Source organism: Symphalangus syndactylus, chromosome 12 (assembly GCF_028878055.3).
Source record: "Symphalangus syndactylus isolate Jambi chromosome 12, NHGRI_mSymSyn1-v2.1_pri, whole genome shotgun sequence".
Lineage (NCBI taxonomy): Eukaryota > Metazoa > Chordata > Mammalia > Primates > Hylobatidae > Symphalangus > Symphalangus syndactylus.
The window spans coordinates 138,591,161-138,609,041 of NC_072441.2; the positions used below are offsets into that span (position 1 = coordinate 138,591,161).

Here is a 17,881-nt window from a genome sequence, read left to right on the forward strand (position 1 = left end):
AAAAAAGAAGTGATGAAACAAATCGCCCTTCAAATACGAAGTAAAATCATTCTTTAATTATTAAAAAAAAAAAAAATCACTGTTGGACTTTTTTTTTTTAAAAGGTCCATAAATTTTCAATGCAATGTTGAACTGGGGAAATGGTTATAGCAGCTCTCACATAAGTTCTCTGAATTAATAAACATTATCACAGTATTAAGAAGGCAAGGTAAACAAATAGCTTAAGTATTTTATTTGTTTGCAACTAAGCTTGTTAACACTATATAATGAAAATGTACAAAGAATAATGTTGCAGTTTTTGGTTAGATTTAAGTCAAAGACATTCATTAATAAGGAATCTTCGAATGTGAATATTCCAGAAATTTCTCTAAGCCATCTGATCAGAACAACTGTCTCTGAATATTACCTTACTTTGGAAGGTACTGGCATACATTTGAATTAAACTCAGAATTTTTCAAAATAAGCCCTAATTAAAAAAACTATTCTATATTCAAAGTAAAACAATATTAATAGAACTTTCCTTTCCAGAAACAATAAAGGAAACAAGGCATTTTGTAAAATGTGGTCCTGAACAAGTCACAGTAAAAAATAAATGTATACTTAACTTCCACCTCCTCAAAACAGAGGCTACTTTCTGTTCCTCAGCCTTGGAAACAAGGTGAAGAACAGCCTATATGCGACTTCGGGCAGGGGGTTGCCAAAACAAAGCTGAAGCAGTTGACCATGGACACCTGAAAAGAATTTGGGAGAACCTGACCAAAGGATCCAGATTCTGGTTTTTTTTTTTTTTTTTTTTGAGACGAAGACTCGTTTTGTTGCCCAGGCTGGAGTGCAGTGGCGCAATCTGTGCTCACTGCAACCGCCACCTCCAGGGTTCAAGTGATTCTCCTGCCTCAGCCTCCCAAGCAACTGGGATTACAGGCGCCTGCCACCACACCCGGCTAATTTTGTTGTATTTTTAGTAGAGATGGGGTTTCACCATATTGGCCAGGGTGGTCTCCAACTCCCGACCTCAAGTGTTCCGCATGCCTCGGACTCCCAAAGTGCTGGGATTACAGGCGTGAGCCACTGCGCCCAGCCCAAATTATATTTTTTAATAACTAATACAAAGGTGAAGTGGCTCCTCCCAAGTAGCAGTGCTGCCGGGGCCTGGCCCAGGCCTAGCCCTGAGCTCACCTCTCATGCTCCCCAAGCTAACCCTGATGCTCCTGCTCCAGGGTAGACCTTTTCCCTTTAGAGGTTCAGTGTCCAGGGAGCTCTATGATGATTGTGTGAATGAGGTGAGCGCCGACTCCATGTGAGTATTTTAAGGCTTGGAGTCAAAAGTATTTTCCTAACACACCCAGGCAGAGTCCATGTGTCAATGGCCCATCTCCAGTTTGTTCTAATTTCTCACCACGTGTCTGTAGATGTAGGACCACAGACCTTCGCTTTATTATCATAATCACATCTAATGTCCATCCTAACTTACGATTCATATTCTGTGCCTGGAAACAGTCCCTGTATTTAACAATACCTACACATAAAAACAATCCACTGTTACAACTTATATGGTCACAAAACATTAATGATCTTCTGTAGACCAAGCAAATGTTTTTTTACCATAACTGTCGTGCACCAAATTCACAGCCAGAATCCCCAAGATCAAAAAAAATTTTTGCACAATACAAATAATAACTTAAAATACACATACACACATATACACACACTCTCACACACACTTCTTACAGAACTGTGCTTGGGGAAACTCCATTTGTTGAGTGCCACTGAAGGCATATTTTGCTAAACTGCTGCTCCAGGTATTTTTGTTTGGAAAATCTATCACAGTAGGGCACAGCTGTTTATTGGATGAGCAGAAAAGAAAGATATGCTTGTGGCAACCAGAAAGTTTTACAGTCTTTCAAGTTGTATAAAATGGACCTGCAGAAACGTTTAAGTGTTCTCAGGATGCAAAGTTGGAGCTGAAATGTGACATCAAACCAGTTGCAAAAAGTGTACAGCAGCCATCTCTTGAGGTCAAACCTGGTACCCAGATATGTGACAAAGCTTCAGGACACATCTGTAAATTAGGAATAAAAAACAAAAAGGGTAAGAATACTAAAAATTGTAGTGTCATGCTTTAACTTAAGGAATCAACTTTCATAAATTAACAACTGAAACTATCTTTCTGGAGAAAAGACAGGTAACAAATTGGTGCTCAAGTCAGACTACCTAGATTTTAATCCTAGCTGAACCACTAGCTGTACAAGCTTGGGCAAATTATTTAACCTTTTTAAGTGCTATCTTTACCAGTAAAATGGAGCTAATAATAGTACTCCCTCATAGGGTCACTGTGAGGATTATATAAGCTTTGGTGTGGATTTAATACGCTTAGCACAGTGGCGGGCACATTTTACTTCACAGGGACTTTTTACTCTCAGAAGGTAAGTTTCAGTGTAGAAATTTTGTTCTTGAAACTTGGAAAATTCAAAGAAAATGTGGCAATACTTACAGCTTGTTGGCCTTGTCCCATACCGTCGCATAATCTGATCATGTGTGAATTTCACAAAAGATTCATATTGTTCTGTGAGAAGACGGTACATACTTATCCTCAGCAACTCTCCCTCAATTTTTAAGAATCAAGTGTCAGGATCACAAATAGCTTCCCAGTTTGAATTCTTCACCCTCTCAGGCCCTCCTTATAAACGTCCTTGTATTAAGGTCCACTGACCTTATATAAAGGTCACTGAGATCTGTTCCTCTTAGAACCCAGAACCAAATCCTTGGCTTCTAGAATTGGTCACTGATGGTATATAATGGTATTTTCCTGATAACCTCTCCCCCCTGACATAACTCCATCTCCTATTAATAGCCTCCCAAGACAGAGAAGTATGCTCACTACCATAGCCAGCAAATTTCAGCCCATCTCCCATGGGACATGAATCTTTGAAACTCTTTTCTTGTTATACATTTCAACACACATTGAGTGAAAAACATGAGTGGAAGAAATGTGGGATGGCTAGAAAGCTAAGCGAAAATCTATACCATTTAATTGCAAACAGTTCCACAGAAGTACCACCTTTTGAGGGGAAACTGAGTAGAAAGGAAGAAGGTAGCCTGACATCTGTGAACAAAGAAGTGACTTACAACCAGCTGACTGAAACAGTATTAAGGTGGGAGTGGGAGAGGGAATGATATATTAGAGCTTCTGTTTTTTTTTTTTTTTTGAGACAGAGTCTCACTCTGTCGCCCAAGCTGGAGTGCAGTGGCGTGATCTCGGCTCACTGCAACCTCTGCCTCCCGGATTCACGCCATTCTCCTGCCTCAGCCTCCCGAGTAGCTGGGACTACAGGTGCCCACCACCACGCCCGGCTAATTTTTTGTATTTTTAGTAGAGACGGGGTTTCACCGTGTTAGCCAGCATGGTCTCGATCTCCTGACCTTGTGATCCGCCCGCCTCGGCCTCCCAAAGTGCTGGGATTACAGGCGTGAGCCACCGTGCCTGGCCTAGAGCTTCTTCTTATAATACATATTAAAGGATCAAAGTAGTTCTACTATAAAGGAACTCATTTAACTTTGCTTAACCCAACAGCTCCCAGTATAAAACAGATCTATTAATATTCTGAGGAACCACGTTGTGTGGGTCACCAGATTAGGAAACAATAGTGTTACAGGAAAAAGTTGTGCTTCTTCACTCTCTGATGATTACACAGCAGCAAAGCATGAAAGCTGCCCATAAATTTCTTAATTACTCACACTGTCACCCTAAGCAACAGATCTTGACCTATATCCCATAGGGTACAGCTGAGGACTTTAATCAGAAAAAGAGTATGATGAGATTTGTGCTTGACATACAGTACTGTGGTTTAATGTGGAATATTATCCACTTTCACTAAACAGGTACTATTTCCTATTTCTGATTCAGATCTTTCTTTCACAGAAGGCTTTACTTGTTGCCATCATTGATCACTACCCTTGTTCTAACCTGCCCTAGCCTTGCTTTTACTCTACTGTTCCTCCCAAATCACACCCAACTCTCCACATCCATAACTATGACTTCTACTAGGAAGTTTGAATATGTTGACAATACTGAACTCTTCCATAACACCTGTTGAGAGTTTAGTACAGTATCACAACTATCCGTTTACCAGCCAGCTAGCCCAAATGGCCTACTCAATGCCTTCATTGATATGGAAAATTCTTGCAAGACCTTGGTTTGTTTCTTTTCAGAAATGCAAATGAAAAATCCCTCCCACTGGGCAAGGTGTAGCACTCCTGTAATGCCAGCACTCTGGGAAGCTGAGGTGGAGTATTTCTTGAGGCCTGGAGCTGGAGACTCCTAGAGCTGGGCTCACAGCAAAACCTTGCCTCTATTTAAAAAACAAAGTCCTGGCCGGGCGCGGTGGCTCAGGTCTGTAATCCCAGCATTTTGGGAGGCCGAGATGGGTGGATCACCTGAGGTCAGGAGTTCGAGACCAGCCTGACCAACACGGAGAAACCCTGTCTCTACTAAATATACAAAAAAAAATTAGCCAGGCATGGTGACGCATGCCTGTAATCCCAGCTACTCTGGAGGCTGAGGCAGGAGAATCGTTTGAACCTGGGAGGCGGAGGTTGTGGTGTCAGCCTGGGCAACAAGAGCAAAACTCTGTCTCAAAAAAAAAAAAAAAGTCCTTCCATATAATGTATAAATGATATGTTTACAATCACCAAAGAGTAACTTCCATACCCACAACTCAATAAACTCCCTTGCATGAGGTCCTACTATCTTTTTCTAAGTTATTTAACTGGTGTTAATTTTTAACTGAACCCTGTTAATGACAATGGCAGTCACTGCCTCGGCCTACCTGCTAGTTTGGTATTGAGGATTTGCTCATACTCCTCCCGAATTTTATCTTCATAGTCTTTTAAGAGGCGCTCACATATTATTCCAACTTGTCGGAGGGTAAAGGTGGGCTGGTCCTTCTTCATCCATGAGGAACCTGGCCAAAAGAAAAAGTGAGTTTGGGCCAGGTGCGGTGGTTCACACCTGTAATCCCAGCACTTTGGGAGGCCGAGGCAGGCAGATCATCTGAGGTGGAGAACCGCCTGACCAACGTGGAGAAACCCAGTCTGTACTAAAAATACAAAATTATCTGGGCGTGGTAGGGCATGCCCATAATCCCAGCTACTCGGGAGGCTGAGGCAGAGGAATTGCTTGAACCCAAGAGGTGGCGGTTGCAGGGTTGCAGTGAGCCAAGATTGTGCCACTGCACTCCAGCCTGGGCAACAAGAGTAAAACACCATCTCAAAAAAAAAAAAAAAAAAAAAAAAAAAAAGAAAAGAAAAGAAAAGAAAAAAAGGCTGGGCGCAGTGGCCATGCCTGTAATCCCAGCACTCTGGGAGGTCGAGGTGGGTGGCTCACCTGAGGTTGGGAGTTCGGGACCAGCCTGACCAACATGGAGAAACCTCTGTCTCTACTAAAAATACAAAAAAATTAGCTGGGCGTGGTGATGGGCACCTGTAATTCTAGCTACTTGGGAGGCTGAGAAAGGAGAATCGCTTGAACCTGAGAGGCGGAGATTGCAGTGAGCCGAGATCACACCACTGCACTCCAAATGGGGCAACAAGAGCGAAACTGTCTCAAAAAAAAAAAAAAAAAAAGGTTCTCCTAATCAGGTTCACTCACAGAAGATTTGAATTCAGTACAGAGATAAGTCGCAGGGATAAGCTTCTACCAGCCTGGTTCTGGAGCTGGCAAGTGAACAGATCCCACAAGTGGCTTTCTGATGATAAAAGCAGCAGCCTTGGCCAGGCGTGGTGGCTCTCGCCTGTAATCCCAGCACTTTGGAGGACAAGACAGGTGGATCACTTGAGGTCAGGAGTTCGAGACCAGCCTGGCCAACATGGTGAAACCCCACCTCTACTAAAAATACAAAAAAATAGCTGGGCGTGCTGGTGGGCACCTGTAGTCCCAGCTACTCAGGAGGCTGAGACAGGAGAATCGCTTGAACCTGGGAGGCAAAGGTTCCAGTGAGCTGAGATGACGCCACTGCACTCCAGCCTGGGCGACAGAGCAAGATTCCATCTCAAAAAACAAACAAATAAACAAAAAACAAAAACAGGCAGCAGCCCTGGTGGCAGCCCAGTTCTCAGGTGTTCCTCAAAGCTCAGGCTAAAATCTGTTTCTTTGGCCATTTGTTAGCCTGTAAGCCATTTAACACACTGAAACAAGTAATTTTTTGCTTAAACTAACTCAAGGATATTTTTTTCTCTACAAATAAAATCTAACCAAAACATCTCCTATTACTTTAAAATTATATTACTGAAATCTCAAGAGAATAGTGCTAGTTGTAACCACTGACAGGTTTATCATGTATGTGCAAGAGCAATCAGAAAGGGTGCAGTTCCAGAGCCAGGAACTCTGGATTAAAAAAAAATAATTTGTTGAGGTAAAACTCACATAACATAAAAGTAATCACTTTAAAGCAAACAAGTCAGTGGCATTTAGCATAATCAAAATGTTGCACTACTACCACCACTTCTAGTTCCAGAACACTTCCATTACTACAAAATCTAAAAGCCCTCACCCATCAAGCAGTATCTCCTCATTCTCCCCTAACCCTAATTCCGGGCAAACCCCAGTTTATATTTTGTAAGCAGACAATTTTTAATCAAGGTAACTTTTAACCTTTAGAACTGTTAGGTAGAATACTTTGTGAGGAAAAAAAGACTCTTCTACTATTAAAGGAGACAGAGTTCACCACCACTGGAGATGGTCAAACACTGGGCTGTTGAACCCCAACAGGAGGCAATATGGCAGGCAAAACTGAGTCACTACATGACCATAAAGATTGTCTCCAACCTTGAGATTCTATTTTTTAGCACATCCTCTTTGACCATTTGTCAATAATGACCAGCCCCTGCTGAACAGAGCTTTCTGCAATTATGGAAATATCTTGTAACTGCATATAGAATACAACAGCCATATGTGGCTAATGAGTACCTGAAATGTGACTACTGAACCTGAGGAAGAGAATTTTAAAAAAACTTTATTTTATTTTTTTTTTTGAAACAGAGACTCACTGTCACCCAGGCTGGAGTACAGTGGTGTGATCTCAGCTCACTGCAACCTCAGCCTCCCGAGTAGCTGGGATTACAGGTGCGAGCCACCATGCCTGGCTAATTTTTTTGTATTTTTAGTAGAGATGAGGTTTTGCCATGTTGGCCAGGCTGGTCTTGAACTCTTGACCTCAGGAGATCCGCCTGCCTCAGCCTCCCAAAGTGCTAGGATTACAGGCATGAGCCACCTCAGCCAGCCAGAATTTTATCTAATTTTAATTAGTTTAAAATTAAATAGCCCACATGTGGCTATTTATTACACACTGGCTACAATATTACACACTGCAGTTATACAGGAAGATATTCTTGTACTGGGTGGATGGAAGCACATCAAATCAATGTGAGGTTTCTTCTGATTTCATGACTGTATAGTTTTAAAAATATCTGTAAATATTAATACATCCACTTTAGCAATTTTATTACATTAGAGGAGGCCAATTCTGGATTCATCATCGTAAGTACCATTTACAAACTCTTAATGCGGATTTTGCAGATCAAAGTGGGCTTACCTGGAGAGCTAGGTGCTGTGAGTGCTGAGGAGTGAGGTTGACTTTCCGAAGCACAAGCTTCACTCTGATTAAGAACAACTTCTAAATGTCTCCACCTCTGATAACGACTATATTCTTGTTTTATGTTCTGAAAAATTTGCTCTAATAAAAAAGAAACAAACTTGAGCTTTCACTTTATTGTCTCATTTCTTCAAACTTTCTTCAGAAGTGGGAAGAGACAAAGATCTTCTGACTAGACTTTAGATACTCCCTTTGGCATGTAGGTCTCAATCTCCCCCTCCCCTGACATAAACAAGCAAAATGTTTATACCGTACCAAGCACTCCCCAGTGGCTTCAAAGACAGTATGTTCTTATTGCCACTATTTCAACAATGCATAAAAGAATAGCTACTTTGGCATAAACCAGCCAGAGTTCCCTTTACTTGTTTTCCTGTGACAATGAACACAAGATCTGCAGTTAGCTGGATGGTTAACTAGTACAATTTACAGTAAAAGAAACCTCTGTTTACCTAACAGGGATTATTTTTTAATCTCCTTTAAATTTTACAATTTCACAACCTATGGTATTAAGGGGTGAGTCTCATACTGCCCAAGGCCTTCTAACAAGGAAGCTCTTGTCCCATATGGGACTTTAAAAAAGCATCTTTGAAGCTGGAAGTGGTGGCTCCAAAGCTGGGTGTAATCCCAGCTACTCTGCAGGCTGAGACGGGAGGATCCCTTGAGCCCAGGAGACTAGCCTGAACAACAGAGCAAAATCTCGTCTCAAAAAAAAACCACAAGGGAGCCTGGGTGATTTATCTAAAAAAAAAAACCAAAACAAACTTTGGGAAAGAGGGCAGCAGAAACCATTATGTTTACAGTGTGGACATTGACCAAGGAAAGAAGTGAGATTTAATGCCTAGAAGTGATGGTCAGGGCTTAGAAAATAATTTTCTGATCCTAAGAGGCAACTCAGTGTGTGGGGAGATTATAAGTCAAGGTAATCACAAAGCAAATTTGCTAACACTATTAAAGGGAGCCCAGGAAACACAAATTACTAACCACCTTGAAATACACTCCTAGAAACAACAAAGAATCTAAAAGGATGTGGTTTTCAAGTTCTTTGTTTGTACCTACTAATTTAAAAAAAGAGATAACTGTATCCATCTCAAACAACTCAAATTATTTTCTAGTGTATACTTTGCTATAACCACCTTTTTTTTTTAAATGGTGGGAGGTATTAACAATGCCACTTTCCTTCTTACTAGCTGTGTGATTATAACCTTGAGAAGTTATTCAGGATCTTCTTCAATATAAACATTAAATACCTACCTGATAAGGTGGTAAAAATAAAAACCAAAGGTAACAATAATGTCATAAAACAAGTGACAGTACAGTCCAGGAACTGACATGAATTCAAGTGGTTCCACACATAGTCAACTTCCCTAACTTTCAGGCTAAATACTGGAACAATGTAGGAGATGCTTTAAGAGTGCTATGAGCCAGCTGGGTATGGTGGCTTATACCTGTAATCCCAGCACTTTGGGAGGCTGAGGCAGGCAGATCACAAGGTCATCAGATTGAGACTATCTTGGCTAACATGGTGAAACACCGTCTCTACTAAAAATACAAAAAATTAGCCGGGCGTGGTGGCACGCGCCTGTAGTCCCAGCTACTCGGGAAGCTGAGGCAGGAGAATCTCTTGAACCGGGGAGGCGGAGGTTGCACTGAGCCAAGACTGCCACTGCACTCCAGCCTGGGCAACACAATGAGACTCTGTCTCAAAAAAAAATACAAAAACAAAAACAAAAAACCAAGAGTGCTATGGGCCAGGCACGGTGGCTCATGCCTGTAATCCAGCACTTTGGAAGGCCAAACTGGGAGTATCACTTGAGGCCAGCCTGAGCAACATAACGAGACCCAGTATCAAAAAAAAGAAAAAAAGCCTGTGCATGGTGGCTCACGCCTGTAATCCCAGCACTTTGGGAGGCCTAGGCAGGTGGATCACCTAAGGTCAGGTGTTAGAGACCAGCCTGGCCAACATGGCGAAATTGTCTCTACTAAAAATACAAAAATTAGCTGGGCATGGTGGTGTGCACCTGTAATCCCAGCGACTTGGGAGGCCAAAGCAGGAGAATTGCTTCAACCCAGGAGGCAGAGATTGCAGTGAGCTGAGATCACCCCATTGGACTCCAGCCTGGGCGACAGAGTAAGACTGTCTCAAAAAACAAAACAAAACCAAAAAACAGTGCTGTGAAGTTCGTATTTTAGATTCCTGAATTTATTAAGTTTTCACCTCATTTTATTTTTTAAGAGAGTCTCACTCTGTCGCCCAGGCTGTAGTGCAATAGCACAATCTCAGCTCACTGCAACCTCTACCTCCCAGGTTAAAGCAATTCTCCTGCGTCAGCCTCCAAAGTAGTCTGGATTTCAGGTGCCCGCCACCACACCCAGCTAATTTTTTGTATTTTTAGTAGAGACAGAGTTTCACCATGTTGGCCAGGCTGGTCTCAAACTCCTGACCTCAGCTGATCCGCTTGCCTCAGCCTCCCAAAGTGCTGAGAATACAGGCATGAGCCCCCACTGCCCCCACTTTATTTTAAAATGTCTTATTCCTCAAGCCAGAGCCAATACAAGGATAAGAACTGCAAATACTTGAAACAAGAAAGGACAAGTACGAGGACAATGCTCAAGAGAACAGAAGGTCTTTGATAAACCTCTGCCTCATGTATTGCAATGTTAACAAATGGAAAGATACAATTTTGAGGGTGGTAGGACTAAGAAGTCCAAGAATCTAAACACGGTATCCATGGGAGAAAAATAAGAAAGTTAGACATGATTTTCTTCTGAAGAAGGCCATATAAAGCACATGATATTTTTAACAAGAAAAACTCAAATTTCTTTTTAATAGTGGATAATTTTAATCCTTGCCTCCATTATTTGAGGTTGTGCTGCCAGATTCTTTCAGGTCTAAGCCCATCCTCCAAACTCTACAGTGTTCCTATCTGCTACAAACCAAAATTCAAACTCTTGAACACAGCAGTCAATACTTTCCAAGATCTGGCCTCAATTTATTTTCCTGGTTCCATCTGGATTCCACTATAATTTAGTTACATGATTCTTTCCTTAAATTGTGGGTTTTTTGGACCTTGCTCTCACAGTTTCCCTGTGCTCGAAATGGGACTATTGCTCAAACTTTATCAAGACTCAGCTAGCCAGGCGCAGTGGCTCATGCCTGTAATCCCAGCACTTTGGGAGGCCGAGGCGGGCAGAGTACTTGAGGTCAGGAGTTTGAGACAAGCTTGGCCAATATAGTGAAACCCTGTCTTGACAAAAAATACAAAAATTGGCCGGGCGCGGTGGCTCACGCTTGTAATCCCAGCACTTTGGGAGGCCGAGGCGGGCGGATCACGAGGTCAGGAGATCGAGACCACGGTGAAACCCCGTCTCTACTATAAATACAAAAAAAATTTAGCCGGGCGTGGTGGCGGGCGCCTGTAGTCCCAGCTACTCGGAGAGGCTGAGGCAGGAGAATGGCGTGAACCCAGGAGGCGGAGCTTGCAGTGAGCCGAGATCGTGCCACTGCACTCCAGCCTGGGCGACAGAGCGAGACTCCGTCTCAAAAAAAAAAAAAAAAAAAAAAAACAAAACAAAAATTAGTAGGCCGGGTGCGGTGGCTCATGCCTGTAATCCCAGCACTTTGGGAGGCTGAGGCGGGCGGATCACCTGAGGTCAGGTGTTTGAGACCAGCCTGACCAATATGATGAAACCCTGTCTCCACTAAAAATACAAAAATTAGCCGGGCATGGTGGCATGCACCTGTAATCCCAGCGTTTTGGGAGGCTGAGGCAGGAGAATCGCTTGAACCTGGGAGGTGGAGGTTGCAGTGAGCCGAGATCACGCTACTGCACTCCAGCCTGGGCAACAAGAGCGAAACGCCATCTCAAAAAAAAAAAAAAAAAAAAATTAGCCGAGTGTAGTGACGCATGCCTGTAATCCCAGCTACTGGGGAGGCTGAGGCAGGAGAATCACTTGAACATCGGAGACGGCGGTTGCAGTGAGCCGAGATCGTGCCACTACACTCCAGCCTGGGCAACAGAGCGACTCTGTCTCAAAAACAAAACAAAACAAAACAAAAAACAACAACAAAAAGACTCAGCTAAAATGCTACCTTAATTCAGAAGTTATTTGCAGACTCTCAAGTCATAATCAGTTAATTGCTTTGCACACTATGTTTACAAATATTTCCTGCGGTCAGCAACCCTTCTTCCATGCCTGGAATTCACCTAGCACTCAATAAAGATTTAAGCAATGAAAGGCTTAGTTTTACAGGACCTTTCCACAAAAAGTACCATACAGATTGAGCATCCCTCATCCAAAATGCCTGACACAGAAGTTTTGGATTGTGTAATAGTTGCATTATACTTACCAATTGAACATCCCTTACCCCAAATCAGAAAAACTCCAATGAATAAGTATTTCCTTTGAGTGTCATATTAACACTCAATTTTTGGAGCAGTTCAGACTTTGCAGCATTTAGGATTTCAGAAAAATTGCCCAGGTAATTTTTTAGCATTTTTTTTTTTTTTTTTTTTTTGAGATGGAGTTTCACTCGTCGCCCAGCATGAAGTGCAATGGCCCCATCTCTGCTTACCGCAATCTCCGCCTCCCAGGTTCAAGCGATTCTCCTGCCTCAACCTCCCGAGTAGCTGGGATTACAGGCATGCACCACCACGCCCCGCTAATTTTGTATTTTTAGTAGAGACGGGATTCCTCCATGTGTGTCAGGGTGATCTCCAACTCCCGACCTCAGGTGATCCGCCCGCCTCCACCTCCCAAAGTGCTGGGATTACAGGAGTGAGCCACTGCGCCCGGCCTTAGAATTCTTTTGTGGAAACAAGGTCTCATTATGTTGCGCAGACTAATCTCGAATTCCTGGGCTCAAGCAATCCTCCTGCCTCAGCCTCCCAAAGTGCTGGGATTGCAGGTGTGAGCCACCACGCCTTGCCCACATTCTCTCTTTTTTTTTTTTTGAGATGGAGTTTCGCTCTTGTGGCCCTGGCTGGAGCACAATGGTGTGATCTCCGCTCACTGCAACCTCTGCCTCCCGGGTTCAAGAGATTCTCCTGCCTCAGCTTCCCTAGTAGCCGGGATTACAAGCGAACGCCACCACTGCCCCCACAAAAAAAATAAACTTTTTTTTTTTTTTTAAGACGGAGTCTCGCTCTGTCGCCAGGCTGGAGTGCAGTGGCGCGCTCTTGGCTCAATGCAACCTCCGCCTCCCGGGTTTGAGCGATTCTCTTGCCTCAGCCTCCTGAGAAGCTGGGACTACAAGCGCGCCACCACGCCCGGCTATTTTTAGTAGAAACAGGGTTTTCACCATGTTGGTCAGGATGGTCTCGGTCTCTTGATCTCGTGATCCACCCGCCATGGCCTCCCAAAGTGCTGGGATTACAGGCGTAAGCCACCTCGCCCGGCCCAAAAATCACTTTTGAAGCAGCTACTGTAATGTGAACCATAACCGAATTAGTCTAGAGGGTAGTATTGAATAAAACATTTACATTAAACCCATCACTTTATACTTTTCAAAATACTTTTTGCAACTATCTTGAGGGTTCTTCAACAAAAGATAGGGCAAGTATGAACTCCAATTTGCACAAGTGAGACCCAAAACGATTATGGACTATCTTTAGGTATCTGCAGGAGCTAGGGAAGAACAAAACATCACTGCAAGTGGCCATCTATGGCGCCTGTCTTTGAGGGTTCTTTAAAATGGACTTTTGCAAACATTATCTCATCCTGTACATAAGGTTATACAACATTGAATGGCCGGGGAATTTAAAGTAGAACAGCGTTTTTTATGGGCAGGTTAGTCAGGTAATGGGTAAGAGACTTGAAGAAATTACTCTTTTGGGATTAGCAAATAGAAGGGAAAAACATGATAAGGGCACAGAGCGGTGGGTCAGGGGAAAGAGTAGAGGCACAGTTTGAAAAAAATGTGTAGGAGACTGACTAGGTAGGATATGGTCACAGTCCATAAGTCCTTTGAATTCTAGGATAAAAAGGTGAATGAACTCGAGTTAAGGATATGAAGTCTGGGAGAGCTTTAGCTGGGTGTAGGAATCTTGGTGTGAGGATGAGGGCCTGCAATTTGCATTGTGGATCGATATGCAGAGGAAGGAGGAAATGAAACCTGAAGGCACTGCTACTGAAAAGGGGTGAAAAAAGGATAATTTTACGGTGAGCCTAAGGTTTTACTTAAGCTTGAGGAATAGAAAAACACACAAAGAAACGACTTGCCCAAATCCATTATTGAGACGCCCCCTCATTTCCGGAAGTCCTTTAAAATTGCAGAATATTAATGCTGAAGCACCCTCCCCTCTACTCCTGCGCTATGAGGTTGTCTACTGTAACGCCAGTCCTTCCTTTTCCTTGGACAAAGTGGAACGCCTTACTGAAGGAGAGTCCCTGTTAAGGACAGTTACATTATTAGTTCTGTAGAACCTCCGTACGTCGTAGGATTCTCAAATTCTAGCTAATGATCTACCGATTTCAAGCCATATATGGTACGAGGCAATAGCCATATAATAAAAGAACGTGGCCAGTCCCTTAGAAATGATCAGGTTGAAATCGGATTCCGTGACTGTTGCGGCGGCCTCTGGGTCCCTAAAGACTTCTGGAAATCATGTCTCCCTACAGCGCTAAACAGCACGCACTCGCGCCCCTTCCCGGTAACCCGCCCCCACCCCACCCCCGCCCTCCAGGCCAGGTTCGTGAGTAGAATCCAATTTTCCATGGCCCACTGGATCTGCAGGGTGGCTTGGTGCAGACCCGGCCAGCGGAGGAAGGAGGGGCTTCAGCGACAGGGAGGGCCCGGAGCGGCCAGAGGTACTCGCATCTTCCTCTTGGTGTCCACCCCTCCAGGCTCTCCTGCTCCAGGAAAACCGAAAACCGACCCTGTGGCCCCACTACCCCTCACGGATGCCTCCCATCCCCGGAAGCAACCAGGCCCAGCGGCATCCCAGTTCCCTTTTCTCAAGGCAAAGAAGGGGTCTCTGGGTAAACTGGCCTGGTATTCCGAACCCTCCCCCACCTCCCCCCAGAAAAATGCCTGGGCCTGGCTTCCTGCCAAGCCCAGAGCAGCGCAGGTTACCCGGAGTTGGAAGGCGCCGCTCGTTGCCGGGCGGGGCGGGCTGCTGCAGACTCTGCTGTGGGGTCTGCGTCTGAAACGGCGGCGGCGGCTCGACGTCCGGGGGCCTGAGGCCCGGAGTGGGGCCGGGCAGAGGGGCGCAGCGCCGCCGCTTCGGGGAGCCAGGGCTCAGCAGCGCCGCCTCGAACTCCATGGGCCGCTTCAGCGTCGCCCCACACGCCATGCCGCTGAGGGGCCAGGGACCGGGAGCGGACGCGGCGGTGAGTGCGGCCCAAGAGGCTCCTCAGCCAGGCTCGCCAGCCAAGCCGGCTCCAATGGCGCCTCCAGCACCCGGCAGCGGCGCTGGCCCCGCCTTCTGTGACGTCACGGGCGCACGCCATCGCCCGGCAGAGGGGGACAGGCCGGAAGAGGGTGGCTCTGCGAGGCTGGTCAGTGCCGGCCCGGCCCGGGGCGCCCCCTGCTGAAGAAATGGAACGGTCTGGGCGGAGAGCGTGGTCACCAAGCAACACCGGGAAGGCCCCCACCCCCACGCCCGCCCCTCCCAGGGTCCCATCCCCCCCGCTTTGGGACTGTAGCGCCCGGGTGGCCCCTAAGGTTTTCGCACCTGCGCTGCGCGAGCGTGGGGGAGGGGAGAGCTTGAAGGGGCCTGGTGAGGGGCCATGGGGGTCTGGTGACTCCAAAAACCTCCTTCCAGGCCGCTCTTGTCCCCATGATAAAAGGGTGATTGTTAAAGGTCATCAAGGGCATTCCGCTGAGCCCTGGGAAGTCTGCACTTAAACAGAAGCGAGTATTGGAGGATGGGCTTTAGCAAGTCCATGAACCCCGTGAAATTATTTGCAGATTTGTGGGGTGGGAGCGAGGGTGGGGGTGTTTGTGGGAGTATTTTTGAGATAGCTGACCCATACCTTAAGCAGCTCATCAAAGGGATATGTTACTTTAAAAAGTTGAGAACATACAAAAAGCACCCACTGGCTTAAACCGTCTAAGAATGGCTTCAGAGTGTTAAGAACTTCAGCTGGTAGCTGATTTGCCATTCTTCCCATCTGACTTGGCAGCTCAGGTTCTTCCTCGTCTTTCTGAACTCTTCACAGCAATACCAGCTGTAAAGTGCTTTTGATATTCTGGAAAAATAAATAGATAACAGGAGGGTTCTGCTTTCTGAAACTCTACGCGTCTGTATTTTTCTGGGGAGCAGTTCCGATGTTTTCAACAGATCATCAAAGGAATCTCTGATCCAAAGAAAGGATAAAGCCTTTTTGTACCTTCTCATATATACTGAATAATGACCATGACTCCTGGGATCTGTCTTCAACAGATCTCCAGGATTTTTCAGGACAGTCCGAATTACAGATATTCACTTCTATTAGCCCATATGCTACATCAATGTGCCACAATATTTGAGTTGGAGAATATGGGCATACTACCCCAGTCCCCGTTCATTGTTCTTTTTCTATTGCTTTTCTCTGGGTCCTCTTCAGTTACTACAAATTCTTTTTTTTTTTTTTCCTGCTTCTTGTGGAACAGGGCTACCCCATAGGCAGTGTGCCCGGAGTAAGCTCTACAAATTCTTTAAATATCATAACATAGGACATGTATTTTTGCATTTACCTTCGTAAAATTGCAGAAATAATTCTAAAATCAGCATACCAAATGTTAATTTTATCTCCTCTTTTGTCCATAAGAGCATAAAGGGGCTTTACAATAGGCTAGAAAACTAGAAATAGAAAATTAGGGCCAGAGAAAAAGGAGATCACAATTATCATGGGGTTAAACAAGACTATAACTGAATTTGAAATGTAGTTATCGGCTGGGTGCGGTGGCTCATGCCTGTAATCCCAGCACTTTGGAGGCCGAGGCGGGTGGATCACTTGAAGCTAGGAGTTCGAGACCAGCCTGGCCAACATGGTAAAACCCTGTCTCTACTAAAAATACAAAAACTAGCCAGGCGTGATGGTGCATACTTGTAATCCCAGCCACTGGGGAGTTTGAGGTGGGAGAATTGCTTGGACTCGCCACCTTGAGATTGTGCCACTGTACTCCAGCCTGGGAGACAGAGTGAGACCCTGTCTCAAAAAGAAAGAAAGAAATGTAGTTCTGAGCTTCCTGGATGCTAGGGTAAAAATGAAAACACAGTACATGTTGAATAGATTTTGTCATCTGAAAGGAATGAATTAATCATAGGAGACATCATAGATTTTTTTTTTTCCTGTATAACCAGATTCTGAAGGTAGTTTCTCATGTGATTTTATTAGGAAACAGTGGATGATTTAATAAAGCAATCAGGAAGATTTTAACAACAAATGCTAAAGCAAAATTCACATGGATACTTTTTGTTATGTCTAATGAAAGCCAAGGACATAAAAAGCAATCTAGTGATGGTTTTTTTGTTTGTTTGTTTTGAGAGTTTTGCTCTGTCGTCCAGGCTGAAGTGCAGTGGCTTAATCTCACCTGACTGCAACCTCTGCCTCCCGGGTTCAAGCAATTTTCCTGCCTCAGCCTCCCCAGTAGCTGGGACTACAGGCGCGCGCCACTGTGCCCGGCTAATTTTTGTGTTTTTACTAGAGACGGGGGTTTCTCGAACTCCTAATCTCAAACTCCTGACCTCAAGTGATCCGCCCGCCTCGGCCTCCCAAAGTGCTGGGATTACAGGCGTGAGCCACTGCATCCAGCCTAGTGATGGTTATTTTTTAAGGGGCTTGTCTAATGTGGGCCAAGTAAATTGCCTTCTTATGGTGTAAACAGGTCCAAAGTTAGAGCTTAGAAGGTTTGAAAAGTATGCCCCCTTGGGTAGTCATTCTAAATAGCACTTTTTTTTTTTCTCTCTTTTACAGACAGGGTCTTACTCTGTCATCCAGGCTGGAGTGTAGTGGTGCAATCATAGCTCACTGCAGCCCCGAAAACTCCTGGGCTTAGCCTCCCAAGTAGTTAGGACTACAGCTTTTTTTTTATTTTTATTTTTTGAGACGAAATTTTGATTTTGTTGCCCAGGCTGGAGTGCAATGGTGCAATCTCAGCTCACTGCAACCTCTGCCTCCCACGTTCAAGCGATTCTCCTGCCTCAGCCTCCTGAGTAGCTGGGATTACAGGCATGCGCCACCACGCCCGGCTAATTTTGTATTTTTAGTAGAGATGGAGTTTCTCCATGTTGCTCAGGCTGGTCTCG

At 44.7% G+C, this 17,881-nt stretch overlaps 1 protein-coding gene across 3 annotated transcripts; it reads right to left on the minus strand.

Annotated features, from left to right (window-relative positions):
• Positions 1 to 209: 209 nt before the first annotated feature.
• On the minus strand, positions 210 to 15,106 carry AKIRIN1 (akirin 1). 3 transcript variants are annotated; one of them, XM_055255224.2, is made up of 5 exons: positions 14,722 to 15,106; positions 7,590 to 7,730; positions 4,827 to 4,961; positions 2,492 to 2,563; positions 210 to 2,059 (listed from the first exon to the last, which is right to left on the minus strand). In XM_055255224.2, exons 1-5 carry the CDS (start codon positions 14,939 to 14,941, stop codon positions 2,049 to 2,051), a joined length of 579 nt encoding a protein of 192 aa, XP_055111199.1. In that variant the 5' UTR covers positions 14,942 to 15,106; the 3' UTR covers positions 210 to 2,048. The 3 variants fall into 3 exon arrangements, with proteins under 3 accessions (XP_055111199.1, XP_063483934.1, XP_055111201.1); XM_063627864.1 differs by lacking the exon at positions 7,590 to 7,730 and having other exon boundaries at positions 14,722 to 15,078; XM_055255226.2 differs by lacking the exon at positions 4,827 to 4,961 and having other exon boundaries at positions 14,722 to 15,078.
• Between the last annotated feature and the right edge of the window lie 2,775 nt (positions 15,107 to 17,881).

What these genes read in the sequence shown, in the direction of transcription:
- AKIRIN1 (XM_055255224.2), bottom strand. Translation starts at nt 14,941, where the DNA reads ATGGCGTGTGGGGCGACGCTGAAGCGGCCCATGGAGTTCGAGGCGGCG. An exon ending in GCGGCGCCTTCCAACTCCGG is followed by an intron (nt 7,731 to 14,721) that starts GTAACCTGCGCT and finishes CTTTTTTATTAG; the next exon opens with AGCAAATTTTTCAGAACATA. An exon ending in CCTCAATACCAAACTAGCAG is followed by an intron (nt 2,564 to 4,826) that starts GTAGGCCGAGGC and finishes GTCTTCTCACAG; the next exon opens with AACAATATGAATCTTTTGTG.